Genomic DNA, 16,470 nt, shown 5'->3' on the forward strand with positions numbered 1-16,470 from the left:
TATTTATGTTTCTTTTCATAACTTAGGGCCCAACTTTGCCCAACCCCTTTTTTTGGCGCACTGACCTGAAGTGCGGCGACTTTGCGCGCTGGAAAGGGCGCCAGAAAAAAGGGGCCCCAGCCTGGCCGCTTTTCAGAATCCCCGAAGTCGTGGCGTGGCGTGGAGGCTGAAGGGGGGGGAACGGAGCAACAGGCCAGCGCAGAAAGCACTGCCGGCACCTGCAAGCATGCTCAGTGAGAGCTGCGCGCATGCTCCTGCCCTCCCAGCACGTCCTGTGGGCTGTGAGCAGGACACGATGTTTGCAACCCCTATCCCAGGCCGAAGGGACGCCCGAACTCGCTGCACCCTATCCCCGGCCGAGTGGACTCCCGCACCGGCCAGCCGGCCCGCTGAGTTCCCGGGCAGGTAAGGACTTTGCTTTTATTTTTTATTTAGTGGCTGTACTTGTGTGGCTGTGCTTGAAACTTTTGATTTGCGGGGCGGCGGGGGGGGCGAGGAGGAGAGTTTTAAGGGGATGGGAGAGGAGGAGAGTTTTAAGGGGGGGGGAGAGGAGGAGAGTTTTAAGGGGGAGGGGAGAGGAGGAGAGTTTTGGGGGGGTGGAGGAGAGTTTTGGGGGGGAGGAGGAGAATTTTGGGGCGGGGGAGAGGAGGAGAGTTTTAAGGGGGGAGAGAGAGGAGGAGAGTTTTGGGGGGGAGGAGGAGAGTTTTTTGGGGGGGAGGAGAGTTTTGGGGGGGAGGAGGAGAGTTTTTGGGTGGAGGAGGAGAGTTTTGGGGGGAGGAGCAGAGTTTTGGGGGGGAGGAGAAGAGTTTTTTGGTTGGAGGAGAAGAGTTTTGGGGGGGAGGAGGAGAGTTTTGCGGGGAGGAGGAGAGTTTTGGGGGAGGAGGAGAGTTTTGGGGGGAGGAGGAGAGTTTTGGGGGGGGGAGGAGAGTTTTGGGGGGGAGGAGGAGAGTTTTGGATGAGACTTCCAGACCCAGGAGCTATGATTCCTCCGGTTGCTTGGCGGCCCCACCCGTGAGACGCTCCGGTGCACGTCTTCCCTCCCCTATCCCAGGCCGAATGGCCTCACGCACAGGCCACCCGCTGCCTTTCCCAGGCAGATTTTAAAGATAAGGTAGGGTTTACTTCTTTTTTAATTGTATTTTATTGGTTTGAGCTTTTCCTTAATGTTTTCTGCTTGGTTGTTGAGGTCCTCTCCAGTTCCCTTCCCTCCCCTATCCTAATGTCTACCTATTGTGCGCTGCTTTTTCTTCACTGCCCACAATGTTTTTCAGAGCTGGCCACATACGCTGACCTAAATGCATTTGGAGTACATTTTTGCTGGCCAAAGTGGTATAAATGGCCAAAACTGTCGTAAGTGTCTGGAAACTTTTGAAAATAAAATGACCTAAAAAAAAATCGTACCTAACTGACTTACTCTGGAGCAAATTTTGGGGGGAAAATGGCATTTTTTAACTTACGCCAGAAAAAACAACTTACTCCAAAAAAATTGATGTAAGTCACGGCCAGGATTGGGCTCTATGTGTGCAAAGGCATAGAATCATATTTGACCACCTTCCCTGAAATCTTTCTAAAGCACTAAAGTCTGAGGGGGCTAAATTCGATAGCGCCCGAAAACGGACGCGGGATCATGACGCGTGACTAACCCTTGCCAGTTGATTGCAATGCAGCAACACGCCAACTTCGTGCTTCCTGCTCATTTCAATGATTTCAGCATGCAGCCAGCGTTTATTGTGCTGTTCACTGGCTCCAGGCTTCAGAAAAGTGTCCAGAATCATAACTTGTTAGCATCAGTTAAAGCTACCTTGCACTGCTTAAAGCCAGGCTGCACCTCTTAAAGGGAGGTGCATTGTGGTTAGAGCAGATGATGGGAGTTGTTCAGGAAGTGAATCTGACTTGGGAAACAGAGAAGAAAGGTACAACCTGGGAGAGAGCATGCTCCAAATCTGTTGGACGCTGCACTGGACGCCTTGGTGGAAGAAGAGGAAAGTAGGAGTGATAAGAACATACGAAATAGGAAAAGGAGTAGGCCATACGGCCCCTCGGGCCTGCTCTGCCATTCAATAAGATCATGGCTGATCTGATCTTGGCCTCAACTCAATTTTCCTGCCCTTTCCCCATAACCCTTGACTTCCCTATAGTTCAAGAGTCTGTCTATCTCAGCCTTGAATATATTCAGTGACTCAGCCTCCACAGCTCTCTGGGGTAGAGAATTCCAAAGATTCACGATCTTCTGAGAGAAGAAATACCTTCTCATCTCAGTCTTAAATGGGCAACCCCTTATTCTGAAACAATGTCCCTAAATCTAGATTCCCCAACAAGGGTAAACATCCTCTGAGCATCTATCCTGTCAGCCCAACCTGCTCAACTTTTCCTCACAAGCCTACCCCTTCATCCCAGGAATCAACCTAGTGAACCTTCTTTGAACGACTCCAATGCAAGTATATCTCTCCTTAAATAAGGAGACCAAAACTGTACGCAGTACTCTGGGTGTGGTCTCACCAATGCCCAATACTGTTGTAGCAGGATTTCCCTACTTTTATACTCCATCCCCCTTGCAATAAAGGCCAACATTCCATTTGCCTTCCTAATTACTTGCTGTACCTGCATGCTAACTTTTTGTGTTTATTTAAGGAGATTTAAGGTGATATTTCACAACTCTCAAGAAAAATATATTCCAGTGAGGAGGAAAGGGTGTAAGAGAAAAGATAGCCATCCGTGGCTAGCTAAAGAAATAAAGGATGGTATCCAATTAAAAACAAGGGCATACAAACTGGCCAAAACTAGTGGGAGGACAGAAGACTGGGAAGCTTTTAAAAGCCAGCAAAGAACTACTAAAAAAATGATTAAGAAAGGGACGATGGACTATGAAAGTAAACTAGCGCAAAATATAAAAACAATTAGCAATTGTTCCTATAGGTATATAAAAAGGAAAATGGTAGCTAAAGTAAATGTTGGTCCCTTAGAGGACGAGACTGGGGAATTAGTAATGGGGAACATGGAGATCACAGAAACAGTGAACAAATATTTTGTATCAGTCTTTACAGTACAGGATAGTCTAGGGGCTATAAGGTGGGAGGTGGTACTGAGTAAGATAATGGGACTAAAGGCAGATAAATCCCCTGGACCTGATGGCTTGCATCCTAGGGTCTTAAGAGAAGTGGTGGCAGAGATAGTGGATGCATTGGTGGTAATTTACCAAAATACCTTGGATTGTGGGGAGGTCCCAGCAGATTGGAAAATTGCAAATGTGCGCCCCTGTTTAAAAAAGGAGGTAGAGAAAAAGCAGGAAACTATAGACCAGTTAGCCTAACATCTGTGGTTGGGAAAATGTTGGAGTTCATTATTAAAGAAGCAGTAGCAGGACATTTGGAAAAGCAAAATTCGGTCAGGCAGGGTCAGCATGGATTTATGAAGGGGAAGTCATGTTTGACAAATTTGCTGGAGTTCTTCGAGGATGTAACGAAGAGGGTGGATAAAGGGGAACCAGTGGATGTGGTGTATTTGGACTTTCAGAAGGCATTTGACAAGGTGCCACATAAAAGGTTGTGGCACAAGATAAAAGTTCACGGGGTTGGGGGTAATATATTAGCATGGATAGAGGATTGGCTAACTAACAGAGAACAGAGAGTCGGGATAAATGGTTCATTCTCTGGTTGGCAATCAGTAATTAGAGGGGGGAGCTGCAGGGATCAGTGTTGGGACCCCAACTATTTACAATCTATATTAACGACTTGGAGGAAGGGACTGAGTGTAACGTAGCCAAGTTTGCTGACGATACAAAGATGGGAAGAAAAGCAATGTGTGAGGAGGAGACACATAATCTGCAAAAGGACATAGACAGGCTAAGTGAGTGGGCAAACATTTGGCAGATGGGAGTATAATGTTGGGAAGTGTGAGGTCGTGCACTTTGGTAGAAAAAAATAAAAGAGCAAGTTATTATTTAAATGGAGAAAGATTGCAAAGTGCCGCAGTACAGCGGGACCTGGGGGTACTTGTGCATGAAACACAAAAGAATAGTATGCAGGTACAGCAAGTGATCAGGAAGGCCAATGGTATCTTGGCCTTTATTGCAAAGGGGATGGAATATAAAAGCAGGGAAACATAGAAACATAGAAACATAGAAAATAGGTGCAGGAGTAGGCCATTCGGCCCTTCTAGCCTGCACCGCCATTCAATGAGTTCATGGCTGAACATTCAACTTCAGTACCCCATTCCTGCTTTCTCGCCATACCCCTTGATCCCCCTAGCAGTAAGGACCTCATCTAACTCCTTTTTGAATATATTTAGTGAATTGGCCTCAACAACTTTCTGTGGTAGAGAATTCCACAGGTTCACCACTCTCTGGGTGAAGAAGTTCCTCCGCATCTCGGTCCTAAATGGCTTACCCCTTATCCTTAGACTGTGACCCCTGGTTCTGGACTTCCCCAACATTGGGAACATTCTTCCTGCATCTAACCTGTCTAACCCCGTCAGAATTTTATATGTTTCTATGAGGTCCCCTCTCATTCTTCTGAACTCCAGTGAATACAAGCCCAGTTGATCCAGTCTTTCTTGATAGGTCAGTTCCGCCATCCCGGGAATCAGTCTGGTGAACCTTCGCTGCACTCCCTCAATAGCAAGAATGTCCTTCCTCAGGTTAGGAGACCAAAACTGTACACAATACTCCAGGTGTGGCCTCACCAATGCCCTGTACAACTGTAGCAACACCTCCCTGCCCCTGTACTCAAATCCCCTCGCTATGAAGGCCAACATGCCATTTGCTTTCTTAACCGCCTGCTGCACCTGCATGCCAACCTTCAATGACTGATGTACCATGACACCCAGGTCTCTTTGCACCTCCCCTTTTCCTAATCTGTCACCATTCAGATAATAGTCTGTCTCTCTGTTTTTACCACCAAAGTGGATAACCTCACATTTATCCACATTATACTTCATCTGCCATGCATTTGCCCATTCACCTAACCTATCCAAGTCGCTCTGCAGCCTCACAGCATCCTCCTCGCAGCTCACACTGCCACCCAACTTAGTGTCATCCGCAAACTTGGAGATACTACACTCAATCCCCTCATCTAAATCATTAATGTACAGTGTAAACAGCTGGGGCCCCAGCACAGAACCCTGCGGTACCCCACTAGTCACTGCCTGCCATTCTGAAAAGTACCCATTTACTCCTACTCTTTGCTTCCTGTCTGACAACCAGTTCTCAATCCATGTCAGTACACTACCCCCAATCCCATGTGCTCTAACTTTGCACATCAATCTCTTGTGTGGGACCTTGTCGAACGCCTTCTGAAAGTCCAAATATACCACATCAACTGGTTCTCCCTTATCCACTCTACTGGAAACATCCTCAAAAAATTCCAGAAGATTTGTCAAGCATGATTTCCCTTTCACAAATCCATGCTGACTTGGACCTATCATGTCACCTCTTTCCAAATGCACTGCTATGACATCCTTAATAATTGATTCCATCATTTTACCCACTACCGATGTCAGGCTGACCGGTCTATAATTCCCTGTTTTCTCTCTCCCTCCTTTTTTAAAAAGTGGGGTTACATTGGCTACCCTCCACTCCATAGGAACTGATCCAGAGTCAATGGAATGTTGGAAAATGACTGTCAACGCATCCACTATTTCCAAGGCCACCTCCTTAAGTACTCTGGGATGCAGTCCATCAGGCCCTGGGGATTTATCGGCCTTCAATCCCATCAATTTCCCCAACACAATTTCCCGGCTAATAAGGATTTCCCTCAGTTCCTCCTCCTTACTAGACCCCCCGACCCCTTTTATAACCGGAAGGTTGTTCGTGTCCTCCTTCGTGAATACCGAACCAAAGTACTTGTTCAATTGGTCCGCCATTTCTTTGTTCCCCGTTATGACTTCCCCTGATTCTGACTGCAGGGGACCTACGTTTGTCTTTACTAACCTTTTTCTCTTTACATATCTATAGAAACTTTTGCAATCCGTCTTAATGTTCCCTGCAAGCTTCTTCTCATACTCCATTTTCCCTGCCCTAATCAAACCCTTTGTCCTCCTCTGCTGAGTTCTAAATTTCTCCCCTTCTGTAGTCCTACTACAGCTATATAAGGTATTGGTGAGGCCACACCTGGAATACTGCGTGCAGTTTTGGGTTCCATATTTATGAAAGGAGATACCTGCTTTGGAGGCAGTTCAGAGAAGGTTCACTAGGTTGATTCCGGGGATGAGGGGGTTGACTTATGAGGAAAGGTTGAGCAGATTGGGCCTCTACTCATTGGAGTTCAGAAGAATGAGAGGTGATCTTATCGAAACGTATAAGATTATGAGGGGGCTTGACAAGGTGGATGCAGAGAGGATGTTTCCACTGATGGGGGAGACTAGAACTAGAGGGTACGATCTTAGAATAAGGGGCCGCCCATTTAAAACAGAGATGAGAAAACATAGAAACATAGAAAATAGGTGCAGGAGCAAGCCATTCGGCCCTTCAAGCCTGCACCATCATTTAATATGATCATGGCTGATCATGCAACTTCAGTACCCCATTCCTGCTTTCTCTCCATACCCTTTGATCCCTTTAGCCATAAAGGCCACATATGACTCCCCTTTATATATATCTAATGAACTGGCCTCAACAACTTTCTGTGGTAGAAAATTCCACAGGTTCACAATTCTCTGAGTGAAGAAGTTTCTCCTCATCTCGATCCTACATGGCTTACCACTTGTCCTTAAACTGTGACCCCTGGTTCTGGACTTCCCCAACATCGGGAACATTCTTCCTGCATCTAATCTGTCCAATCCCATCAGAATTTTAAATGTTTCTATGAGATCCACTCTCATTCTTCTAAATTCCAGTGAATATAAGCCTAATCGATCCAGTCTTTCTCCATATGTCAGTCCCGCTATTCCAGGAATCAGTCTGGTGAACTTTCGCTGCACTCCCTCAATGCAAGAATGTCCTTCCTCAGGTTAGGAGACCAAAACTGTACACAATATTCAAGGTGTGGCCTCACCAAGGCCCTGTACAATTGAAGTAAGACCTCCCTGCTCCTTTACTCAAATCCTCTTGCTATGAAGGCCAACATACCATTTGTCTTCTTCACCACCTGTTGATCTGCATGCCAACTTTCAATGACTGTTGGAAAATGACCAACAATGCATCCACTATTTCTAGGCCACTTCCTTAAGTACTCTGGGATGCAGATTATCAGGCCCTGGGGATTTATCGGCCTTCAATCCCATCAATTTCCCTAACACAATTTCCTGACTGGTAAGGATTTCCTTCACTTCCTTCTTCTCACTAGACCCTTGGTCTCCTGGTATTTCCGGAAGGTTATTTGTGTCTTCCTTAGTGAAGACAGAGCCAAAGTATTTGATCAATTGGTCTTCCATTTCTTTGTTCCCCATTATAAATTCATCTGATTCTGACTGCAAGGGACCTATGTTTGTCTTCACTAATCGTTATCTCTTCACATACCTATAGAAGCTTTTGCAGTCAGTTTTTATGTTCCCTGCAAACTTCCTCTCATACTCTATTTTCCCCCTCCTAATTAAACCCTTTGTCCTCTTCTGCTGAATTCTAAATTTCTCCCAGTCCTCAGGTTTGTTGCTTTTTCTGGCCAGTTTATATGCCTCTTCCTTGGATTTAACACTATCCCTAATTTCCCTTGTTAGCCACGGTTGAGCTACCTTCCCCGTTTTATTTTTACGCCAGACAGGGATGTACAATTGTTAAAGTTCATCGATGTGATCTTTAAATGTCTGCCGTTGCCTATCCAACGTCAACTCTTTTAGTCTCATTTGCCAGTCTATCCTAGCCAATTCACATCTCATACCATCAAAGTTACCGTTCTTTAAGTTCAGGACCCTAGTCTCTGAATTAACTCTGTCACTCTCCATCTTAATGAAGAATTTTACCATATTATGATCACTCTTCCCCAAGGGGCCTCACACAACAAGATTGCCAATTAATCCTCTCTCATTACACAAAACCCAGTCTAGGATGGCCTACTCTCTAGTTGGTTCCTCAACATATTGGTCTCGAAAACCATCCCTTATACATTCCAGGAAATCCTCCTCCACCGTATTGCTGCCAGTTTGGTTAGTCCAATCTATATGTAGATTAAAGTCACCCATGATAACTGCTGTACCTTTATTGCACGGATCCCTAATTTCCTGTTTGATGCCATCCCCAACCTCACAACCACTGTTTGGTGGTCTGTACACAATTCCCACTAGCGTTTTCTGCCCTTTGGTGTTCCGCAGCTCTACCCATACAGATTCCACATCATCCAAGCTAATGTCCTTCCTTACTATTGCGTTAATCTCCTCTTTAACCAGCAATGCTACCCTACCTCCTTTTCCTTTCTGTCTATCCTTCCTGAATATTGAATACCCCTGGATGTTGAGTTCTCAGCCTTGGTCACTCTGGAGCCATGTCTCTGTAATTCCAATTACATCATATCCGTTAACAGCTATCTGCGCAGTTAATTCATCCACCTTATTACGAATGTTCCTCGCATTGAGACACAGAGCCTTCAAGCTTGTTTTTTTTAAACACTCTTTGTCCTTTTAGAATTATGTTGTAATGTGGCCCTTTTTGATTTTTGCCTTTGATTTCTCTGCTCTCCACCTTTCCTTATTTCCTTTCTACCTTTTGCTTCTGCCGTCATTTTACTTCCATCTGTCTCCTTGCATAGATTACCATCTCCCTGCTATATTAGTTTAAACCCTCCCCAACAGCACTAGCAAACACTCCCCCTAAGACATCAGTTCCGGTCCTGCCCAGGTGCAGACCGTCCGGTTTGTACTGGTCCCATCTCCCCCAGAACCGGTTCCAATGTCCCAGGAATTTGAATCCCTCCCTCTTGCGCGATTCTCAAGCTACGTGTTCATCTTAACTATCTCAGAGGGTTGTAAATCTGTGGAATTTGCTGCCTCAGAGAGCTGTGGAAGCTGGGACATTGAATAAATTTAAGACAGAAATAGACAGTTTCTTAAATGATAAGAGGTTATGGGAAGCGGGTGGGGAAGTGGAGCTGAGTCCATGATCAGATGAGCCATGATCTTATTGAATGGCGGAGCAGGCTCGAGGGGCCGTATGACCTACTCCTGTTCCTATTTCTTATGTTCTTATATCCTGTATCTGCAGAGGGCCTGGAGGCCCTCCAGATACATGGCCAAAAGGCAGTGGCAGCAGATAGCCGTGGAGATCAATGCCAAGAGTCAAGCCCAGAGAACATGGCTGCAGTGCCGCACAAAGTTCAATGACCTCACGTGAGTGGTTAAGGTCAATGGATGCATCTTCAAATCCTACCAACTGCACCACTAGCCTTGGCCACTACTCAATGCATCGCACCCCCATCACTCACCTACCTACAATCTCTATCAATCTGGCCTCATACCTAACATTCATATGCTTCGCCTCACCCTCATACACTTAGCACTGCTGAAAGCCTCGTACATACATCTCATAGCTTGCACACACAGCTGCTATTCAACCATGACAGCCACATCACCCAAACAGATTGCACGACACTCAGACACACTTCCCTCTCTCTTGAAGGACAACTTCATGCGCAACCGTAGGCAGCAGGAATTAACCAGTGGGGGTCAGGCACACCTGCATGGAGGAGACAGTGCTGGCCATTATTGGAGCGGCCATTGCTGAGGCCATGGTCAGTGGCTGAAATCATCAAAATGAAGGTATCCTCGTACCTAATCCGTTCTTCTCACATCCCACTTGCCCTTACCCCAAAATCATTTCTGATTTACAAGCTACAGATGGTGTAAGCATGCACCTCTTACTTACCCCACCTCTTCCCTGCACCACAATCTTATACTTGTGACCTTTTTCCTTTCAGATACCCAAGAGATGCAACCTGGCCAGGCTGGTGAGGAACACCAAGAAGACAGTGATGACAAAGACACATCACCATCACTCGCAGCCACCAGCTCAGATACTGAAATTGCACGTATTCTAGAGGATAGATTAGAGGCAGGATCTTCACGTGGTCTGCAAAACTGACAATAATATTTCAAATATCTTAAATATAACTTTTTAAATTGCAGGCCAAGTCCTCCTGAGGGGGTTCCTAGTATCTGACTAGCTTCATTATAACAACTTCACATTGACTAGAAACTATCAGTGAGTGGTCAACAATCACGCCCTTTCTTCCTCCACCTTTACTACTGACTTCTTTGAATGTATACAGATATTTTCTGTTCCAAGGGGGAATAAACCATATATTTGTGTACATTAAAATCCATCTGGTCGTCCAGGGCATAGAACATAGTGTCCTGCCCCACTCATGCTTTTTATCTCTTACCTGGCCAAACCTTTAAAAAATTTGCCCATTGCTAAGAAGTCCAGCTGGTCAGAGCAGTTGAAAACCACGGTCTGTATCGCAAGGGCTTTACCCAAGTCTTTGGTAGTTTCAGTTTTCCCTGTGCCAGCAGGTCCAGCGGGAGCACCACCAAATTTAAGGTGCAATGCACCAGTTAGTGTGAGGTAACACCTAGAAACAGGAAGAAAAGTTTCAAACTCCATCAGACAGATACAACAGAAAAAAGGAGCTGTAAATTGTGATTATGAGAAGTAGAAAGATGACGAGTGAAGGGGAATGCAAGGTATGGTCTATTTTAGATCTAAGTCTCATATGGCATGAGTTATTTGAATTGTTAATCTTCACTAAAATTTCTCTTAAGACAACTCAAGTACCTTCTACTACAGTTAAGTGATATTTCCATTCACAACACTTTAAATCCTTGCTGAGGTTGAAGAGAGGAAGTGGGAGAAATTCAACTCACGGCCTCCCAAATTTTTGGCATAATACTGGCATTAGACCTGATGCATTTTCTGTTGCACTCATGAGCTTGGGCAGCTTTTAGCCGTTCATGGTGGCACCTGAAACAGATGTTCGGTTTCTTAAATATGCAAACTGGGTTCCTACGACAGCTGTAGAACCTGGAATGTGAATTCAGGTACCAACGGAGCATACGTCACACATACGTACCAGGCATTCAGCAGCCTAAACAGCGATCCTTAACGGGACTGCAAAAGGGTGCTCAAAGACAGAGTGCTCCTCCTGTGGCCACAAAAAAACCCCAGCACACTGTCGGTCTGTTCATGGCCCTTCTCAGGATTGCCTCCTTCCCCACAGACCTGATGTGCCGCCAACTCAGTATAGGAGCTGGCTGATTTCCCACCCTCCCCAACAGGCGAGCTGCAAAGGGACACCCATTTAGCACCTGCAGTACATCAGCGGCATTTAACTGAGAATTACAGCCGAAATAAATAAATATATAAAGTCAATATTTCTACAGTTGGTCATTACAGTAGACATAGAAACATAGAAAATAGGTGCAGGAGTAGGCCATTTGGCCCTTCGAGCCTGCACCACCATTCAACATGATCATGGCTGATCATTCACCTCAGTACCCTTTCCCGCTTTCTCTCCATACTCCTTGATCCCTTTAGCCGTAAGGGCCACATCTAACTCCCTCTTGAATATATCCAATGAACTGGCATCAACGACTCTCTGCGGCAGGGAATTCCACAGGTTAACAACTCTCTGAGTGAAAAAGTTTCTCCTCATCTCAGTCCTAAATGGCCTACCCCTTATCCTAAGACTGTGTCCCCTGGTTCTGGACTTCCCCAACATCGGGAACATTCTTCCCGCATCTAACCTGTCCCATCCCGTCAGAATCTTATATGTTTCTATGAGATCCCCTCTCATCCTTCTAAACTCCAGTGTATAAAGGCCCAGTTCATCCAGTCTCTCCTCATATGTCAGTCCTGCCATCCCTGGAATCAGTCTGGTGAACCTTCACTGCACTCCCTCAATAGCAAGAACGTTCTTCCTCAGATTAGGAGACCAAAACTGAACACAATATTCCTGGTGAGGCGTCACCAAGGCCCTGTACAACTGCAGTAAGACATCCCTGCTCCTATACTCAAATCCCCTAGCTATGAAGGCCAACATGTCATTTGCCTTCTTCACCGCCTGCTGTACCTGCATGCCAACTTTCAATGACTGATGAACCATGACACCCAGATCTCGTTGCACCTCCCCTTTTCCTAATCTGCCGCCATTCAGATAATATTCTGCCTTCGTGTTTTTGCCACCAAAGTGGATAACCTCACATTTATCCACATTATACTGCATCTGCCATGCATTTGCCCACTCGCCTAACCTGTCCAAATCACCCTGCAGCCTCTTAGCATCCTCCTCACAGCTCACACCACCACCCAGTTTAGTGTCATCTGCAAACTTGGAGATATTACCCTCAATTCCTTCATCCAAATCATTAATGTATATTGTGAAGAGCTGGGGTCCCAGAACTGAGCCCTGCGGTACTCCACTGCGTCCCATTCCCAAAAGGACCCGTTTATCCCGACTCTCTGCTTCCTGCCTGCCAACCAATTCTCGATCCACACCAGTACATTACCGCCAATACCATGTGCCATGTGCCTTGATCTTGTACATCAATCTCTTATGTGGTACCTTGTCAAAGGCCTTTTGAAAGTCCAAATACACCACATCCACTGGTTCTCCCTTGTCCACTCTACTAGTTACATCCTCAAAAAATTCCAGAAGATTGGTCAAGCATGATTTCCCTTTCATAAATCCATGCTGACTTGGACTGATCCTGTCACCGCTTTCCAAATGCGCTGCTATTTCATCTTTAATAATAGATTCCAACATTTTCCCCACTACTGATGTCAGGCTAACCGGTCTCTAATTACCCGTTTTCTCTCTCCCTCCTTTTTTAAAAAGTGGTGTTACATTAGCTACCCTCCAGTCCATAGGAACTGATCCAGAGTTGATAGACTGTTGGAAAATGATTACCAATGCATCCACTATTTCTAGGGCCACCTCCTTAAGTACTCTGGGATGCAGACAATCAGGCCCTGGGAATTTATCGGCCTTCAATCCCATCAATTTCCCCAACACAATTTCCCGCCTAATAAGGATATCCTTCAGTTCCTCCTTCTCACTAGACCCTCGGTCCCCTCGTACATCCAGAAGGTCATTTGTGTCTTCCTTCGTGAAGACAGAACCAAAGTATTTGTTCAATTGGTCTGCCATTTCTTTGTTCCCCATTATTAATTCACCTGAGTCTGACTGCAAGGGACCTACGTTTGTTTTCACCAATCTTTTTCTCTTCACATATCTATAGAAGCTTTTGCAGTCAGTTTTTATGTTCCCTGCAAGCTTCCTCTCATACTCTATTTCCCCCCTCCTAATTAAACCCTTTGTCCTCCTCTGCTGAATTCTAAATTTCTCCCAGTCCTCAGGTTTGCTACCTTTTCTGGCCAATTTATATGCCTCTTCCTTGGATCTAACACTATCCTTAATTTCCCTTGTTAGCCACGGTTGAGCCACCTTCCCTGTTTTATTTTTACTCCAGACAGGGATGTACAACTGTTGAAGTTCATCCATGTGATCTATAAATGTTTGCCATTGCCTATCCACCGTCAACCCTTTAAGTATCATTTGCCAGTGTATTCCAGCCAATTCATGCCTCATGCCATCGAAGTTCACTTTCCTTAAGTTTAGGACCCTAGTTTCTGAACTAACTTTGTCACTCTCAATCTTAATAAAGAATTCTACCATATTATGGTCACTCTTCCCCAAGGGGCCTCGCACAAGATTGCTAATTAGTCCCTTCTCATTACACATCACCCAGTCTAGGATGGCCAGCTCTCTAGTTGGTTCCTCCACATATTGGTCAAGAAAATCATCCCTAATACACTCCAGGAAATCCTCCTCTACCGCATTGCTACCAGTTTGGTTAACCCAATCTATATGTAAATTAAAGTCGCTCATGATAACTGCTGTACCTTTATTGTACACATCCCTTATTTCTTGTTTTATGCTTTCCCCAACCTCACTACTACTGTTTGGTGGCCTGTACACAACTCCCACCAGCGTTTTCTGCCCTTTGGTATTCCGCAGCTCCATCCATACCGATTCCACATCATCCAAGCCAATGTCCTTCCTTACTATTGCATTAATTTCTTCTTTGACCAGCAACGCCACCCTGCCTCCTTTTCCTCTCTGTCTATCCTTCCTAAATGCTGAATACCCCTGGACGTTGAGTTCCCAACCTTGGTCACCCTGGAGCCAGGTCTCTGTGATGCCAATTACATCGTATCCATTAACTGCTATCTGCACAGTTAATTCGTCCACCTTATTCCGAATACTCCACGCATTGAGGCACAGAGCCTTCAGGCTTGTCTTTTTAACACACCTTGCCCCTTTAATGTGGCTGTAATGTGGCCCTATTAATTTTTTGCCTTGGGATTCTCTGCCCTACACTTTTATATTTCTCCTTTCTATCTTTTGCCTCTGTCTCCCTTTTATTTCCCTCTGTCTCCCTGCATAGGTTCCCACCCCCCTGCCATATTAGTTTAACTCTTCCCCAACAGCACTAGCAAACACTCCTCCTAGGACATTGGTTCCGATCCTGCCCAGGTGTAGACCGTCCGGTTTGTACTGGTTCCTCCTCCCCCAGAACCGGTTCCAATGTCCCAGGAATTTGAATCCCTCCCTTCTGCACCACTCCTCAAGCCACGTATTCATCTGAGCTATCCTGCGATTTCTACTCTGACTCGCACGTGGCACTGGTAGCAATCCTGAGATTACTACTTTTGAGGTCCTACTTTTTAATTTAGTTCCTAGCTCCCTAAATTCGTCTCGTAGGACCTCATCCCGTTTTTTACCTATATCGTTGGTACCTATGTGTACCACGACAATTGGCTGTTCACCCTCCCTTTTCAGAATGTCCTGCACCCGCAGAAACATCTATCTATTACCCTTACAATCGAATCCCCTATCACTATAGCTCTCCCACTCTTTTTCCTGCCTTCCTGTGCAGCAGAGCCACCTACGGTGCCATAAACATGGCTGCTGCTGCCCTCCCCTGATGAGTCATCCCCCTCAACAGTACCCAAAGCGGTGTATCTGTTTTGCAGGGGGATGACTGCAGGGGATCCCTGCACTACCTTCCTTACACTGCTCTTCCTGCTGGTCACCCATTTACTATCTGGCTGATATTTATTCAAACAAGGAGCATTATGAAGAAAGAGGTCACTTTTGTCAATCTATATCTTATTAAAAATGTTATAATTTTTCTCAATAATTAAAATTTTTATTGTCCAAAATAAACATTTAAACAAAATTTAAAAAATATATATATATTTCACAAGAATATGATTGCAAATTCCCAGTTAAGTTGCTTTTTGTGTCCTTTAATACCTTCATTAAAGTTTTGAGTTGAAGGCCTCAATCGTTCCCAAAAGCCTGGGGTTGGTCTTGATATTTATGCCTAGAGCTGTGAAATTTTCCAGCTAAATGCAGATTGCATATTGTGAGCATTATACCAGGATGTGTAACTTCCCAGGGTGCATCAGTTGAACTGATGGAATAATTTTCTTTAGCTTCTTGGAAGTTTATTTTAAGAAAGATTCGAGGTCAAAATTGAAAAGGTTTATTCAGATAAAGTTTCCGCCAAACAGGCAGAGTTAAAATCACCTCTAGACAGAGAGGCGGGGGTCAGAGTCTTTCTCCATTCTAATTTCATTTTTTTAAACTACTAAGTTGAATTTTGGAAACATCTTTGAGGGAAAAGGATACGAGAGCAGATCGGAGAGGGAGGATAACATGAAGCAGGATGGTGAAAGGATCTCTGACCTCTCAGTGCCTGCTTTAGAGTAAGGGATTAGTAATGAGGAAGGGATGTTGATAGAGGGTTAAGGATGAGGTAAATGACAGTTGAGCAACAGGCAGTGGATAGTTTAATGGGGAAGAGGAAGGGGTAGTGTTGGGATTGAGTAGGGGAAATGATAGGAGGGGTGGTATGGAGATGGGGGAAGGGATAGGAGAGGAGCTGCTGAGGGCCGCATTTTTCCCACAACTTTCACTGAAATTACTGCCACACCATAACATGTTACCCATCATCTCTCGCCTGAAAGAAAAGACAGAGATTCAGAAGAAGACAGGGAGAGAAGCAAAAAGATTAGGGATAGAGAAAAACAAATGAAGAAGAGAAGAGTACATGAGAAGAAAAGGAGAACTGAAAGAGTAAGCAGCATAAAAACAACAGAGACGTAAGAGAGTCAGAGATTACATTATCCCTCAACCAACAGCACTAAAACAAGTTATCTGATCATTATCTCATTGTTTATTTGTGGACCTTTCTGTGTGCAAATTGGCTGCCGTGATTCCTACATACAACAGTGACGACATTACAAAAGTACTTCATTGTCTGTAAAACACTTTAATAACATCCTGAGGTCGTGAAAGCCCCGATATAAATGAAAATATTTTTTTTTTCTTTAAGTCTGAGGTGTCTGGCCAACTAATCTGGAACTGATAAAATACTGTTAACATAAAAAGATATAAACAAAAGACAAACCAATCCCTCAAATCCAGATAGGTGTGTGTGTGTGTATTAATTATTCATGAAAGACAACAGAACATTTCTCCC

At 44.9% G+C, this 16,470-nt stretch overlaps 1 protein-coding gene across 8 annotated transcripts in view; it reads right to left on the minus strand.

Annotated features, from left to right (window-relative positions):
• dnah1 (dynein, axonemal, heavy chain 1) overlaps positions 1 to 16,470 on the minus strand; it is a 668,552-nt gene that overhangs the window by 328,331 nt on the left and 323,751 nt on the right. For 7 of the 8 annotated variants that reach the window (XR_011596078.1, XM_070895813.1, XM_070895812.1 and 4 more), the window contains one exon: positions 10,305 to 10,493. The exons of the other annotated variant lie outside the window; for it this stretch is intronic. Coding sequence is in view for 6 of the 7 variants with exons in the window: in XM_070895813.1 (XP_070751914.1) it covers positions 10,305 to 10,493 (189 nt within the window). In the remaining variant the exon portion in view is untranslated. The remainder of the gene's footprint in view (positions 1 to 10,304; positions 10,494 to 16,470) is intronic. 8 annotated transcript variants of the gene reach the window in all.

Source organism: Pristiophorus japonicus, chromosome 12, assembly GCF_044704955.1.
Source record: "Pristiophorus japonicus isolate sPriJap1 chromosome 12, sPriJap1.hap1, whole genome shotgun sequence".
In the NCBI taxonomy this organism is placed as follows: Eukaryota; Metazoa; Chordata; class Chondrichthyes; family Pristiophoridae; genus Pristiophorus; species Pristiophorus japonicus.